Genomic DNA, 15,346 nt, shown 5'->3' with positions numbered 1-15,346 from the left:
AACCTATGATCTGAAAGAAATTATACATCGAAAAGTTCTGAGGAGGTATAATTCCACAAACTATTCTCTAGTAGATGGAGACTCCCACATTTATCACCAAAGCTCCATTATTCTCATTAGAGCATGCAAAGACTTACCTGCAACACCACTCAATACGTCCTTCTCCTTCACAGGTTTTAGCCCAATGATTATCAGCCAGGTTTTTCATTGCCTCAGCATATTCACAGAGAGTTTCTTCATCTTCACAGTGTTCACGCCAGATTTTATCAAAGTCCCCCACTAAAACACACACATAAGAGAGAGAGATGTGAGCAACAGGGAAACGGCTACTGAAAATGCAGAGTAACAAGGCATACTGTGTAAACATCCATCACAACAAAAGAACTTCTATTCCTAAATGTAGGTATTTAGTAACAGAATTATCCCCTCCTTGAACTTCTGGTAACAGAACAGCAGCTCTCTAGTTTTCTGCAGAGTGTATATTAGCCCAGGAAATTCAATTAGTGTAATAGGGGAAAATATGAAATAGTCTTCTTGGATCCTAATGGAAGATTCCATAAAAAGTTACTGAACTCTGAAAAACAAAACTTTAATATCTATTTATATATATTCTTACCACATCACTTCTAACAGGAAAGACAAAACACTTTATGTAAAACTGTTAACAGCTTTTGCAGTGCAAATCGGTTCTTTCAAAGAACTAACTTGAGAGCTGTTTTGAAAGGAGCAATTCTGTTGAAGTTTCATGTTTACTCTGACCTTTTAAAGTTATTCAGATCACTGAAAAAACAACACAACTTCAAATTAAGAAAACGCATTCACGGTTAATGCCTATCACACCACCCAGTCAGTAATCTATCCACAGAACATAAATGTTTTCAGAATGTGGTGCTGCCAGACTCACTTGAGAGCAACAGTAAATGCCCAGCTCAAAGAAGAAACCTGACAAAGTACCTCCTTTGTTATAACACCCCTCTTTCAATCTGATGCTAGGGACGTACTGATCTATTCTCTTCCTTTCCATGTCCAGAGAACGGCTTTCAATATCTTAATGGAAAGTTTTTGCTTGTTTTTCTGGCTGAACTGGCAAACTGCAGTATCAGATTACTAGTAACACAAACCGTTTAGTGTCCAAGATTGAGGTTTACTTAAACCACCATTTCCTGAACATTCCCACCATGCAGATGTAACTGACACTGGAAAGCTATATAATTCCTTGTAAATAGCCAAGAGAAGTACTCTGACCAGTTCCTGTCCAATATTCACTTAGTGCTGAATCAAGTGGAAAGCTACTAATCTGTAGAATGTACTGATGTACAAGCAATTTTATATTGCAGAAAGTATCCGAACTTTGAATGCAATCCTACTGTATATGTTACTTCCCCATCTATCACTGATTAATGAACTTTGGGGGGAGTTGTGCTTCCTTAACTAGCCTCTAGTAGTAAACACAGCCACCTTTGGTCTACCATCCAGTTCAGGGTCAGTTCAAAGGTGATTTAAGCTGAGTTGGACAGTGCCACAAAACTCAGCGAATGACCAAGTTCCTTCTCCCATGTTGTGACAAGATCAGGGACTGGGTGTGCCCCTGTGAGCTTACTTCCACAGGCTTCCAATGGCAGTACCCTTCAGCAAGTCAGTGGAAATTCTAGCTGGCGTCTTAGTGCATCAAAGGAACACCACTGAGCTCCAGTGTTCTCACTCTGCTCCTCATTCCATACTTTCTCACGTTGCATGCTAGGTGCATCACCCTAAGTATTACCATGAATTATTATAATCACATTTTTATCAAGCAGAACTTGAAGTCCTACATTTTCTCTGCACCAAACATCCTTAAAAACTGTTATGGAGAGATCCAAAACCTTGTGAATGAATCTCTGGTATGGGAAGAAACAGAAACCCAGCATACAATTTCAATTTATATTGTTAGTCAAAAATATTTGAGTTCTACATGGAAAAAGCTGCCACATGAATGAGTTTTTAAAGTATAAAAGCAAGCATAATTTATTAGAGAATGTGGGAGTAAATTAAGTTTTACAACTAGAGCAGGTCCACTGAAATGAATGGAACTTATTAGCCACCACTTACATGAATCCCTCTGACTTCACAGTTGTGCCTCGCTTAACGATTTCCTTGCTTAACAAGGAAATCACTATACAATTAGGTTTTTACGATTGCTTTTGCGATCGCAAAACAATGTTTTAAATGGTTTTTTTTTTGTTTAACGATGATCGGTTCCCTGCTTCGGGAACTGATTTTCACTTAACGATGATCAGCAAACAGCTGATCGTCGGGTTTCAAAATGGCCACCGGTTGAAGAAAATGCCCCCCCCACTGTTTTCTAGGATGGATTCCTCACTTTACAGGAACCGAAAATGGCCACCATATGGAGGATCTTCGTTGGACGAGCAGGTGTTCAGTCCATTGGAACGCATTGAACAGTTTTCAATGCGTTTCAATGGGTTTTTTCCTTTCGTTTGATGATGTTTTTGCTCTGCAGCGATTTTGCTGGAATGAATTAACATCGTCAAGCGAGGCACTACTGTAATAAGCAGAGCTTGAAAAATTTTAGAATGTCTCACCAAATCGTCAAAAACTTCACCAGTCAGCATGACTGGACTATAGACTTACAATTTATGTTAACAAATTTAAACTAGGCACTTGTTCACTTTTATTTCTACGCAACAATGTGTACAAACCCAAAATAAATTGTATTACATACACGGGAATCACTGATTGATACCCTCAAACTTGGGTTGCTTTATTACCTGTGTGCCTGTGGGGTCATGAAGCTTGTATTTTGAATGCCTTTCTTTTGAATGTCTCCAGCAAAAATAAAACTGAAAGTAAAAGCGCCCGGCCTCTTAAGGAGCCACAGTTCCCTCCCACCCCAGGATGTGTCCTCGTTAGGTTGAAATTGGGAGCAGGGACTCTCCATATTTTCCAGCATGGGACTACTATACATTCTCCTGCAGAGCTATATCTCTATGTGCCACTCGAACTCTCTTCTCCTGAGAAGAGGGCAGTTTTCCATTTGCAATAGGAGGGGGGGAGGGGAGGACTGCAGGATTAGAGAGAGAGAGAGAGAGAGAGAGAGAGAGAGAGAGAGAAAGGCTCATCAAGCAGCATTTTTCACTCATCATAGACGAGTGGATGAATGCATTTTTAAAGCCCTGTTAATAAGTCTATTCTTGATGTGACTAAAATTGGATGTAGCCCATGGAGCTTTTATTAATAAGCTACAGTCAATATATACAGGCCTTCCTAGAATATTCTACAAAACATTTAAATAGCCAGAGTAAGTGTGAAGTACTAAAATCCCTATCCTTTTTTCTTATGATAAAATTAATAAATTGCTTATGTACCAGCATGTTTGATATCAGGATAAAATGATAGTGAAAGGAGAATGGTTGACATATTATAATATTATTATGAGTGATAATAATTCCATGTGAAATAATGTTAATGTTAAAAGATTATACATAAAATTAAAGCAATTAAATATTATTTTGAATTTGTTTGGACTTCTGCATCTCTATTACACACAGTGGCATATTTATCTAAGAGCGGGTGCAAATTACTACAAATATTTCTTTCTATTTAATCTTCCCCATCAAAATAATATCTGAAGATTCAAATATACTCTTGATGATACTATATGATGGGGTGGAGCTCATGTGGCCATCCGAAGGCTATTTTTAATCAACCCTACAGCCTCCCAGAAATAAAAATTACCCACCAATTTTCTCCCTTCTCCTGGAGAAAAAAAGGCACTTCTAGGCGTACAAAATGTTCCTTTAAAATAGTGTAGCCCCAAACTTTGTTTCAGCATAATTCAAGTTTTTTTTTAAAAAAAGTGTCCTTTTAAAAAAATCTCCATTTTGTCACACTTGGAGGAGGTGATATTGCCCCCAGAGGATCCTAGAGCTATTAAAAATAGTGCCAGGACCTTGCCCATCCTTTCTATACAAGAAAGTGAAAACGTAACCATATTTTGGCGGGGGAGGGGTAGCATAATAGTAATCATGTATGGTAGTTGAGGTCAGAGATATTGCTAGCCAAATGCCACCTGCAGAGTACCATAGTTCTACAGATATGTTGTACCAGCAAATATATGAAGGCACTGTATATGGGCAAAATCCAGTTTGTTTATCATGTAAGATAATTATGCAGGCATAACACTTCAAGGCATTACAGCAAGGCAACAAATATGACTCATTGACTGTCCAATTAGTCATGCAATTCCCCTCATGACCAACTGAACGATGCACCTGTGGAAGTGAACAGAACATTCAACTTAGGACTATTACAGCTACCACTCACATAATATAAAGTTATGCAAATATAGCTACTCCACAGGATATCAGTCTATATTTAGAATGTTAAAGACACTGAACAATTTGGAGCACTCTTTGTGTACTAGTTCTATGTCCTCTCCACGACTCTAGTTCTAAACAAGAAATAGGGATGTACCATTATTGTGGAAATGTTGTCCATTAAAGTTTGCACATCTCTTCTCTGATAGTCTGCCACAAACGCTTCAAGTCTAGATTTCTTTATCCCAACAAGCTCTTGCCTTGCCAGACTGATGGCTTGTATTTGCTGTATCTACTTCTTCTACATTTTACAAATTTTTCAAGTTTGAGATTGTTATTCTAATCACTGAAAGCTATTCTGCTTAATGTGAGGGTGGAGAATATCATTAGCAGTGTTGATCTACTAAAACAATGTTGGTTATCTTGTCATTCATTTTCTGAAAAATCCCTATTCATGCTTTCATTACAGCCTTCCTAACCCACACAGCCACCATACTATCTATCATCCTCAGATGATTTGACTGAAGTGTGGAACTTACAACTGAACAGAGGGATTTAGACAGGGTTTTACCACTATTCAGCAGAGCAGTGCTGTCACACCACAGTCACATGCACACAGTTTAAGATGCTTTTGACCTTAGATGCAGAAATACATTGCAGAAACATGCTATTTGTCAACTACAGTACCTAAATAAAATCATTTAATTAATTAATTGTTATAAAAATTTTAAGAACTTGTTATCCTTATGTTGTAATCCGCCTAGAGTGATTGAAATGACTAGATAGGCGGGGTATAAATACAATAAAATAAATAAATAAATAAATAAATAAATAAATAAATAAATAAATAAATAAATTCTAGATCTTGCAAGAGTGTTAACAATGCAGAGATTCATCTTAACAGGAACTGAAAGATTAGAAATAAGCAACCTCACAGTGGGGTAGGATTAAATTAACTGGTAGGCCATCTGGGTGTTCACAGTATCTCTTTAATTTGAAGACCCTTTCCTTGATCCAGAATAATCATAGTATTAAAAACACAAGAATCATACTGGTCCTGCCAAAAGAAGATTAGAAAAAACTGTAGTGGTTATGTCTATCAGTGGCTTCTACTAGTCATTACATCTAGTACCATTATCAGAGGCACAACCTTTCTGAATACTACGTATTTCAGTGTAAAACGAGCAGGAGCTTCTGCTCTGCTTTTTAATTCCTTCTTGTAGGTTTTCAATCTTCATTTGGCTGTCCACTTTATAAAACAAACTCTGTTCTTGACAGGCCGTTTCTCTGGTTCAAAAACGCTTTCATTGTTACATACGTTACTCTTCATTATATACAGTATTTGGGCACTAAAGCCTATCCTATCCACACTAAGGAGAGCCGCTGGTGTATAAAAGGCTGTTTGTTACAGAACTGAACTGTTTTTTAAAAAAGAAAAAGTTCACTTGCACAGAGTAGTTAGAAAGAAATATATTGATTTTAATGTCCCACAAGCCTTCATAAGACCACTGAAATAACTCCATTTGCTTTAAAAGTATATACCATACAAAACAAGATTTTAAAGGAAAGTCAACCCCACCTAAGATGTATTCTTGAAGATATATTCTTCTTTCATTAAATTTTACCATTCAAACAGCCATTATCCTTTTGCAATGACAAACCATATTAGGCTGAAGAATAACTTTTAAATCCTGTACTTTTACCATGAACAGATTTAGTATGTTCAGATTCAGTATTATTATCAGTCATATGCAATGGAAGAAAAAAAAAGGTTACCAAATACATTTCAATGTATCGTGTATCATAGCCATCTGAAACAATGCAAGACACCCCCCCAGCCCTACCCCCCAGCTGCAATAAACCCTGTAGAGTACATACATTAAAGTAAAAACATACAGTGTACTCACCCAGAACAGACAGTCTCTCTGCTTAAAAAAAGAATGTCAAAAATCCAAAAATCAATTTTTTTTAAAAGCCAAAAAATAAAATTACAGTCCGTACAGCACGTACCAGGCAGTACCAGGGAATACCAGGCAGTGCCAGGCAGTCTGAAGGCTGTCTCCAAATCCACTCACAAAATGCTGGGAAGAGCGAGGAAGCAGACAGGCACCCTCTTCACTGGCCAACGGTTAACTGAAAGTTCACATTTTGTGCTTTCCCCGCCTCCCGCATGGGTTTTTTTTTCGGTTCATAACTCAAATCTAAGTTTGCAAGTTGAGTCCATATTTTCCTATGAGAGCATTTCATAACTCGAAATGTTCATAACTAGGGCCGTTCGTAAGTCGAGGGTTGACTGTATATGCAATGTTAAGGAAGTTAACTGGCACTGATATCCTTCCATTTAACAAAACATTACATTTTTAATATAAGAGACATTTTGCCAGATAAACATGGAGAAAGCAGATCTTTCCTTGCCTTTCAATGGAAGTCTAATGGGTAGAAGATAACCCACTATCTTCAATTTTGTAGAAATCTAGACCCCCGAGTAGACTTTGTCTAGAGGGGCAGGGTAGAAGTCTAAATAAAGTAAAAGCCTATACATATTTACTTTAAAATAAGTCCTATGAAGTTTATAGTTTACGAGCACAAGATTGTAACATTATAATGTTGTATGAATCAGTGTGGCTTCCTCTGAAGATGTTAGATGGAGTGCCTAGAAACAAAGCACGACCAAAATCCTGTTGCTTAGCAAAAAATTCCACTAGAGTAGGCCCACTGAATCAATAGGGATTTGGTGAATGAACTCCTCCATAAGTTCAATTGATTCAAATAGGCTAACTCTAACTGCAACTCAATTTAACACTTAGAACAGGCCTGTTTGAATCAATGGAATGTATGGAGGAGTTGACTTGCTAATGCTCGTATGGAATACCTGGAACTACTCTTCTCCACTATATTTAAGGCAAAAACTCCCAAGCATTCAACATGGCCCAGAAATCAACAACCTGGAAATGGGCCTTCTCTGTGGTGGCCTCATTGTGGAACTCCATCCCAGCGGAAGTGTGACAAACCCCTTAGCTTCATAAAACACGTTAAGATGTGGCTGTTCAGAGAGGCCTTTCCACAGTCTTACCCCAGATTAATTTTGTTGTTCTGATTACTGACCTGTTATTTTTGGAATCAATTTCTCTGTTCTACCACCATCTTTTGTATCAGTTTTTTTTTTAAATATATGGTTAGTACAGATTTGGGTTGTGGAACTGTTTTTGTTTGATGTTTTAATTTTGATTATTATTGAATTTTGTCATGTCTATTTCTTGATATTGTAAGCTGCCCAGAGTAGTGGCCTGGCCATTAGATAGGCAGGGTAACAATTTAAATAAATAATAAAATAAATAAATATGAGCAATTAAATGTGATCTTTGAAATAAAAAAGACATCCCATTCACGTCAAAGAGTCTAAATAAAGACAGAATGTGGAAGTCTGCAGATAAGAGAGCAAGATAGAGAAGTGGAAACCAGGAAGCACAGTATTAAATTTACTAAGCACAGTACACAACAACAGTTAGTTAATCTGCAAGTCATATTACAAAGCTGTAACCCAAAAGTCCATAAAGGCAGTGCCAACAGCTCTGCCTCCAAGAACAACATCACCCACATACTAGTGTGGAGACTCCAGTCACTAACTGAAAAACCATTGGGAGAAGGGTTTCACTGCACTTCTGATTTTGGAGAAACGAAAATGCACTGAGACTCGCATTGCCTAGAGTGGTCCATCAGTCCAGATAGGCGGGGTATAAATCAAACAAACAAACAAACAAATTAGCTTCTGACAGCCAAAGTTTACCACAAACTGAAAGATTTATACACTTCCTTCTAAGCCCTCTGCTCATGCCAGATGATCTGGAAAGATGTGGAGAGGTAACCAAAAACTAACTATTTTGTGCCAAGGGATATGTAGTTTATATCCTTTGGCACAAAATAGTTACTTTGGGTTACCTTCAATGCAGCTCTGTTAGTTCCCTTTTATTTTGGGTCTAAAAGCCCTCTATGCTTGTTTCCCTATGTTTGCAATAACACATTTCTGAAAAACACAAGGCCTTCAATATGAATAGAAGTTTAGCAATGAACACAGGCTCTGAGATTTCCAAAATACTGACTGAAAGCAAAAATACAAGATTTAATATTGTATTTACAAGAGGGGAAAAGAATTAACAAACCAATGCTAAGGCCTGCATCACCAATACAAATGACAGAGACATGCCACAAAAATGTAACATTGTTGCAAGGCCAAAATAATAATGCTAACACCAGAAAATATACTGTACCTCCAAATATAATTTAAGATTAGGGTTTAGGATTGTCAAGATTTCTTCTAATCACCATATTTCAAAGGCAATGAACAAAGCATATATTTACTGGTTTCTTGACAATACACATCAGGCTTATTACCTTAAAAACCTAATTCACACTGTGAAACACTGACATATTTTTTCAACAAAGAGCTTTATACCCATCTTGCTTCACAAGACAAGAGACAACTAGCTTGTGCACATATAAATAGAGCTATATATATAAGAACTGGCTTTCTTGTGGTGATGTATTTCATTTCAAAGAAATTAATACACTAACACATTGATTATTTTCCTGTATCCATTATGCTGAGACTGGTAAGTATGAAAGTAAAGCCCCAAAATGTAGCTCTAATCTGAAATCCTTCAATCCTCCTATTCTTTAAATCTTTCCATTATAAAAAGGTTCAGTAACTACGAGCTGAAAATTTCCATTTCTTACTTTTGCTTCAGGCTGGCAGAGCTGAAGGTCTTGTCTGAGAATGAGAAGAGGGAGTATCTTTTTGGTGGATGCCAAGTTTTTCCATCAGTCTTACTGTGAAGCCTATGGGGGTACATTAGAGTCACAACCAACTAAGAGACAATTGTTCTGATTTTAAGTACCTGAATACCTGTACTTGGATTAAGAAAATATCCAAGAATAACCTGAGATATCAAGAAAGCATGTTTATTACTTTCAAAACAAGCTACAGTTTTATTGCACACACCCACAATCTCCTTTAATTTCACAGATGCAGGGCTTGAACAATTCTACTATAATTCACAAAAATACAAGGAAGGAAAAGTATAACAGAAAAAAATAACAAACCAGGAGAGCAGCTTCCATCACGCATAGCAGTTAATAGAAATCTAAGGCCAAAAGACAGGAGTATTTTGCAACTGCTATGATGATCTAACTGCCAACAAGGAAATGGTTTATAGCTTATTCAGCTGTTAAAAAAAAAAAAAAGTAAATCAGCGTACCTAGCATTTTACAGCATAAACAAGTTGAGTCCCTGGCCCTAGGATATAACTTGAACATTTAGATGGGAAGACGAAGACATTTGGGTAGGGAAAAAGAGGGAGTGGCAAGAGTAGAAATAAAAAATTACAGTACAAGCAAACAGTTCTACAAACTTAAGTGACATTCAATCACACATGAATACATGAAGGATTCAAAACCTTAATTGGAAGTATTCCATAGAAAAGAAATAATTTTGAACATCTTAATTTTAGTAATGGCTTTTGTGTTACCAAACTGATTGTCTCAGACACCGAAATAAATTTGTTAGTCTTTAAAGTGCCCCAATATTTTGCCTTTTTTCTATTTCCCCCCCCCCTTTCTTTTCCCATCTAATTTTGCCAGCAGGCTGAAACAGACTAACAAGTGCTTCTTTGAAAATTGCTACTGAAAGAGGTGTCACCATATTTTATTTTATTTGTCAGTGCACTCTTAGTTTAAGTCAATGGTTCTTAACCTTTGTTACTCGGATGCTTTTGAACTGCAACTCCCAGAAACCCCAGCCAGCACAGTTGGTGGTGAAGGCTTCTGGGAGTTGCAGTCCAAAACTCCTGAGTAACCCAAGGTTAAGAACCAGTGGTTTAAGTGACAACCTCTTTCACAAAATGCTTTCCTTCAAATTTTATTCAAGCCTCCCAGCTCAAAACTCAAGAGTATTCTAAGGCTGTTATTAAGATATTGCCCACATAATTGCAAATCAAATGATCTGTTACCAACATGTGAAAAATACACTCCCCTGTTGAAACTTACTTTTCAGCCTCTGATAAATGAAAAGGACTGCATCTCTAACTACATTACCACAGAAAATGCACCTGTTTTAAGATCAGTGGTGAAATTTCATGACTAAATATTCATCTGCAACATAGGAAATGGACCATGATTGCATACAGTTTCACTAGTAGGTTAAAATTCACACATGAGAATGATACTAGTAAGGTGTTAAAAGACTCTTTCAAAACACCATAGTGATAGTTGGCTCTCTCAAGACAAGTCTTCTTTTGGCTGGAGTTTCTCTTATAGTATGGATGTAACAGAGCTGTGCATTTGGCTTAACAGCACATGATTATTTATAGTCTACAACACACTCATAGAGATGTGCAGTGTGCCACTGACCCTTCTGTGCCAAAATAAGGGCCCAGTGATTTAGTGCCTGACCCACCCTGTGTCCTTTTGCAGACATTTTGTCCGTCACAGATTTGTCCTTGTGCAAATCTACTATGGCACTTGCTTGTTTCTGGTTCACTGTGAAAACCCCACTCCTAAAACTAGTGAAATATAAACAATAAGATTAGATCATAGACAGCATGGTATTAGCAGGAGAGAAGGGCAACCACAGTGGTATGCAGAGCTGGGTGCTCTATTTTGTTTGTTTGCTTTTGAGGGTGAGTTTGGTCATTTCTTCTCCATTTGCCAGGAGAAAGACACTTAAGAAGGAAGTGAGTGAATTACTTTTAAAGGGGAAAGGGGCACAGTCATCCTCAATTCCTTAAAAGGTCATTCAGAGATCCTGCTCCTCTTTTTCTCTCCATCTTCTCTGACCCCACTCTTCCTGGCCTCTGGATCTGAAATTAGGAATGTTGTGGCCACAAACTGGTGATTTAATCAATGACTGCAAATGCTCAACATCTTCCTTAACCTTTTCTTTCCCTTCCCCCATTTCTAACCACGATACATGAATGTCAGATTTGACATGAGTGATTTGTAGTTCAGCTTCTTGATAATTCTAGGCTGTTTGTTCTACTGTGTAGTGGCCCTGGACATTCAACAAATACCCCTGATTTGGTTCAACTTTACAATTGAAAGATAGTGTACACCCATAGCATTAGTAAAGGTAAAGGTTCCCCACCTTGACAATTTGTCCAGTCGTGTCCAACTCTAGGGGGAGGTGCTGATCCCCATTTCCAGGCCATGGAGCCAGTGTTTGTCGATAGTTTCCATGGTCTCGTGGCAGTGCAACTAGACACGGAACACCGTTACCTTCCCACCGTAGTTTAGTACCCATTTATCTACTCACATTTTTGCATGCTTTCGAACTGCTAGGTTGGCAGGAACTGGGATAAGCGACGAGCGCTCACTCCATGGCATGGATCTGAACTGCTGATCTTCCAACCTTGCAGCCTAGAGGCTTTCTGCAGTTTAACCTACAGTGCCACCACGTCCCACCATTATATCCCTAGCATTACATATCACTAAAATGTGGCTGGCTAGTAACGAAAAGTCAGTGCTGTAAACAAAGCTACGTATATTATAGAATATATATAGTATGCATCAAATGCTGCTGAATAACTTGCATGAGTACACACACTAGCATTTGGACAAGGGCAGTGTAATCCCATATTCCTTTGCCAAGGAGTAAGTAGAGAGGCTACTGTTTAAATAGTTACATATATAATTGTATTATACATATAAATATATAGTTGACTTGCAAGAACAGTTACTAGTTACTCTAGATTAAGAAAATATTTTGTCTGTTCTAAATCCTGCTACAAAGAAAGGACAATGAAAGGGGATATTTCAAGAAGGGGTACTAGAAGTAATAAAGGCCCAACATATTTTGAGCAATAGGAATCCTTGCCAGGGACAAGTAAATAAATTTCAAAAAGGTTTGCTGATTGAAGCTTATCAAAAAGAAAAGAAACAGTCATGTGTGTTATCTGACAGATATACTATCAGATAAGATGCACCTATCAAGACACTATGCACAGCACGTTTGCTTTAGTTGAACCTTCTGATGAGATTTATTCAGTTGACACTGAAAGAGAACCCCTTTCTGGAATAGTGAAGCCTTGTGAATTCATGAGGTCTCAATGAGAAATGGCAGTATACAAGAAACAGCTCGATGAGTGAGAAATAGAGAAATGGATAGTCTCAAAATTCCCAGAATTCAAGATTCCAGATTATTTCCTGTCTGTGCATACAAACAATTCACCTTCTCTTATATGCCTTATAAAGGGCAAGCAGATAATGGCATCATAATACTGCACCCTCTTGAAGAACTGGTATTCAGTTTCTAAATTGTCATTCCAAGATTTTCACTGTGGACATCTGTTCTAAATTAGCTTAGGGTCTCATAATTTACACTTTAATTTTCATACACCTTAAGAAGACGAGACATATCCCAAATTTTTGAAAACAGTATGTAACACATTTTGCTTGTCACTAAAACTTTAGTAACTAAAGACATTTCTTTTATACTCCCACACTATGGCTTTTTCTGATGGAAAGTCTAGGGGTAAGGAAAAGAAGGAACTTTCTAAACACTTTGATGCCTATCAATTCTCAGCTGGAGAAGTGACAGAGGTTGCCATACAAGTAGCTAGTGATCTCCAGTCTTTGGGGCTTCAAAACTGGGCTGATGGCTAGCTATCTGTCACACTCACAAGGCAGTGCCACATTGGCTGGGTTTGTCAAAACCTGCTTGAGACCCTGTTGGAATACTTGCTCTGTTTTCGCATGCATACACAGCACAGAAAGAATGAAATTCAGTGGAATTTCTCATTCAAGAGTGACAAAATAGAAAATTCTTCCTTTTAATAGTACTTCACATATCAGCTTCTCAGACTGTTAGATAAATCAGTAACAGTCTTTGGAGCATTAGAACAGGAACAGTGAACAATGTCCATTAAATTTTACAACTCCGTAACAGTTTTGAGCAAGTGGCAGACTTAATTTAAAAAAAAAATTAAGTGGAATCTTGTTAACCATTTACCCCAGTACTTTTTGTGACAAAATAGCTTTATAGCTTTTATTCAGATTTGTGATACCTTTACAGCATTGGTATCCTTCGCTGTATCTGGAGGTACCGTATTTTTCACTCCATAAGACGCACCTTTCCATAAGACGCACCAATTTTTTAGGAGGAGAAAACAGGAAAATATAATCTGTTTTCTTCGCTCCATAAGACGCACAGACTTTCCACCCCCCCGTTTTGTGGGGAAAAGGTGCGTCTTATGGTGCAAAAAATACGGTAATTCAGATATAGCTGAGAAAACAGATCTAAACCTTTGGCTTTAAGTCCAATATTCTCAAGCGCATGTTATCTTTTTTAATTTTCTACTCTTTTCCTGTCTACCCCTGCCTATGCTACTCCTGCAGTTACTTTTTTGGACCTTTCATTCAACTTGGCTCAGATCAGAAAAAGGAGTTAATAGGCTCCAAGCCATGGCAACTTATGAAGGCAGTTGCTTTCCTACTGAAAGAACACCACAGTCACCCACTCAACTCCTCGTCAAAGACCCCTGAGAAACTATTAATGCTCATTAATCAGAAGGAGAAGCCCTTTGTAATTTAGAAGGCGGCGCCAGACACTGTTGTCCTGTCCTTCCTGGCTGGAAAGACTGAGCTCAGACGACACAGGGGAATGACTTACTCAGGGGAAAGAGGCAGGAAAACCCATTTTCCAGCTCCCCAGCTAAAAAGGACTTACTTACCTTCGGGAAATAATTCAACATGACGTCCTGCTTCCCTTTCAGCGTTTTCTGCCTCGCTATTTCGTCCGCGGCTCCTGCTTCCCACCCAGGAGCGAGGAGAGGCCATGGGCGACCCTCCCTCCCTCACCCACCCACACAGGTAAGGACCCCCCCCCGCGCCCGCAGCATCCCCCGCCCTCTCCCCGGGGCCACGCCTACCGAGCGAAGCCCCCCCCGCCGAGAGGAAGAAAGGGGGCGGCGCCCGGGCGCCACCCTCCCCCCCCTCCCCAGCAACGGGAGCGAAACCTGAGGGGAGGGACGTCCTCAGGCAGGGCAAGGCGACCCTGTGCCGTCCCCATTCCGACCTGAGGCGCGTCCGGTGGGTGGGTGTTTTAAGGAGCAGCGGCCCGGGCCAGACCACGGTTTACCTTCCCGGTATTTCTTGCGAAGGCGCCGGTGGACGCTTTTCACCACCCCGGAGAGCTTCTCCTGCTGCCGTTTCCGTTCCTGTTCGCGGGGCTGAGGCTCAGGCGGGAAGGCGGCAGAGGCCCCCGCAGCGGAACCCCCGGTGTGGGTCCAGGGCTCAGGCTCCATCCTGATGGCGCTCCGCCTCCCCTCCCCTCACAGGCCGTCTCTCTCTTCCCCAGAAAGGGGGCGGCGGCAGCGGCCGTCCTCGGACTCTTGTCTCTATGGCTCTGCAGGCGGGGTTAAAGTTTGCGGACGGGCGCAATCAGGTGACGCACTGCCGCGCCCGTGGCTTGCTGGGAAACGTAGTCTTTCGAGCCCCCACATTTAAAAAAAACCTGCCTGCGGCTGCTCCTGCCTCTCGCCCCCCCCCCCCCCCCGTCACCTTTATCTTTGTGTTGGGCAAAACCAAATATCCTTGTGAAGGAAAAGCGGCAAGGTTTGTGTAAGCAGGAAAGAAAGGTGAATTCCTGAAACAAGGAGAGTAAGAGCAGGGAATTTCCCTGCCTCCACCATGGTCTTTCCCCCCCCCCCCCACATCCATTCATACGTAATCTAAAACGACGCCCAGGTCTGTCAATTGGAAATAAGGAGGGCAGCTGTACAAAGCTCCCTGGGAAACGAGAGTGGCGAGCGACTGCTGGCAACAAATAAAAGCAGGACTGGATCCCTCAGGGAAATGGAACGGGTCACAGGAATTTAAAATAAAGGGATGATAGTCTGAATAAATAACTTTCATACTGGCTTTTAAATTGTAATGTTTATGCCTGCTTTAATATGATTTTAAAATGTTTTGCTGGCCCATACCTTACATATACTGTATGTGGTTTTATTTTGTGACTAAAGATCCATTTTTAACTCCAC

The 15,346-nt window shown here is 39.6% G+C and overlaps 1 protein-coding gene across 6 annotated transcripts in view; it reads right to left on the bottom strand.

The window, feature by feature from the left end:
- The window catches only part of SAMTOR (S-adenosylmethionine sensor upstream of mTORC1), a 29,084-nt gene that overhangs the window by 9,340 nt on the left and 4,398 nt on the right, over positions 1 to 15,346 (bottom strand). Inside the window, exons 1-3 of one of the 6 annotated variants that reach the window (XM_020810445.3) lie at positions 14,446 to 14,584; positions 9,051 to 9,152; positions 138 to 279 (exon numbers count right to left, since the gene is read on the bottom strand). In XM_020810445.3, coding sequence (XP_020666104.1) covers positions 138 to 279; position 9,051 — 143 coding nt within the window. In that variant the 5' untranslated portion in view covers positions 9,052 to 9,152; positions 14,446 to 14,584. Of the gene's footprint in view, positions 1 to 137; positions 280 to 9,050; positions 9,153 to 14,038; positions 14,188 to 14,445; positions 14,741 to 15,346 lie in introns of those variants that run through there. The other 5 variants (XM_020810447.3, XM_020810446.3, XM_020810442.3 and 2 more) reach the window with 5 other exon arrangements.

This window comes from Pogona vitticeps, chromosome 5 (genome assembly GCF_051106095.1).
Source record: "Pogona vitticeps strain Pit_001003342236 chromosome 5, PviZW2.1, whole genome shotgun sequence".
In the NCBI taxonomy this organism is placed as follows: Eukaryota; Metazoa; Chordata; class Lepidosauria; order Squamata; family Agamidae; genus Pogona; species Pogona vitticeps.
The sequence above is the reverse complement of the archived record's forward strand: the minus strand, read 5'-3'. Positions and strand labels throughout refer to the sequence as shown.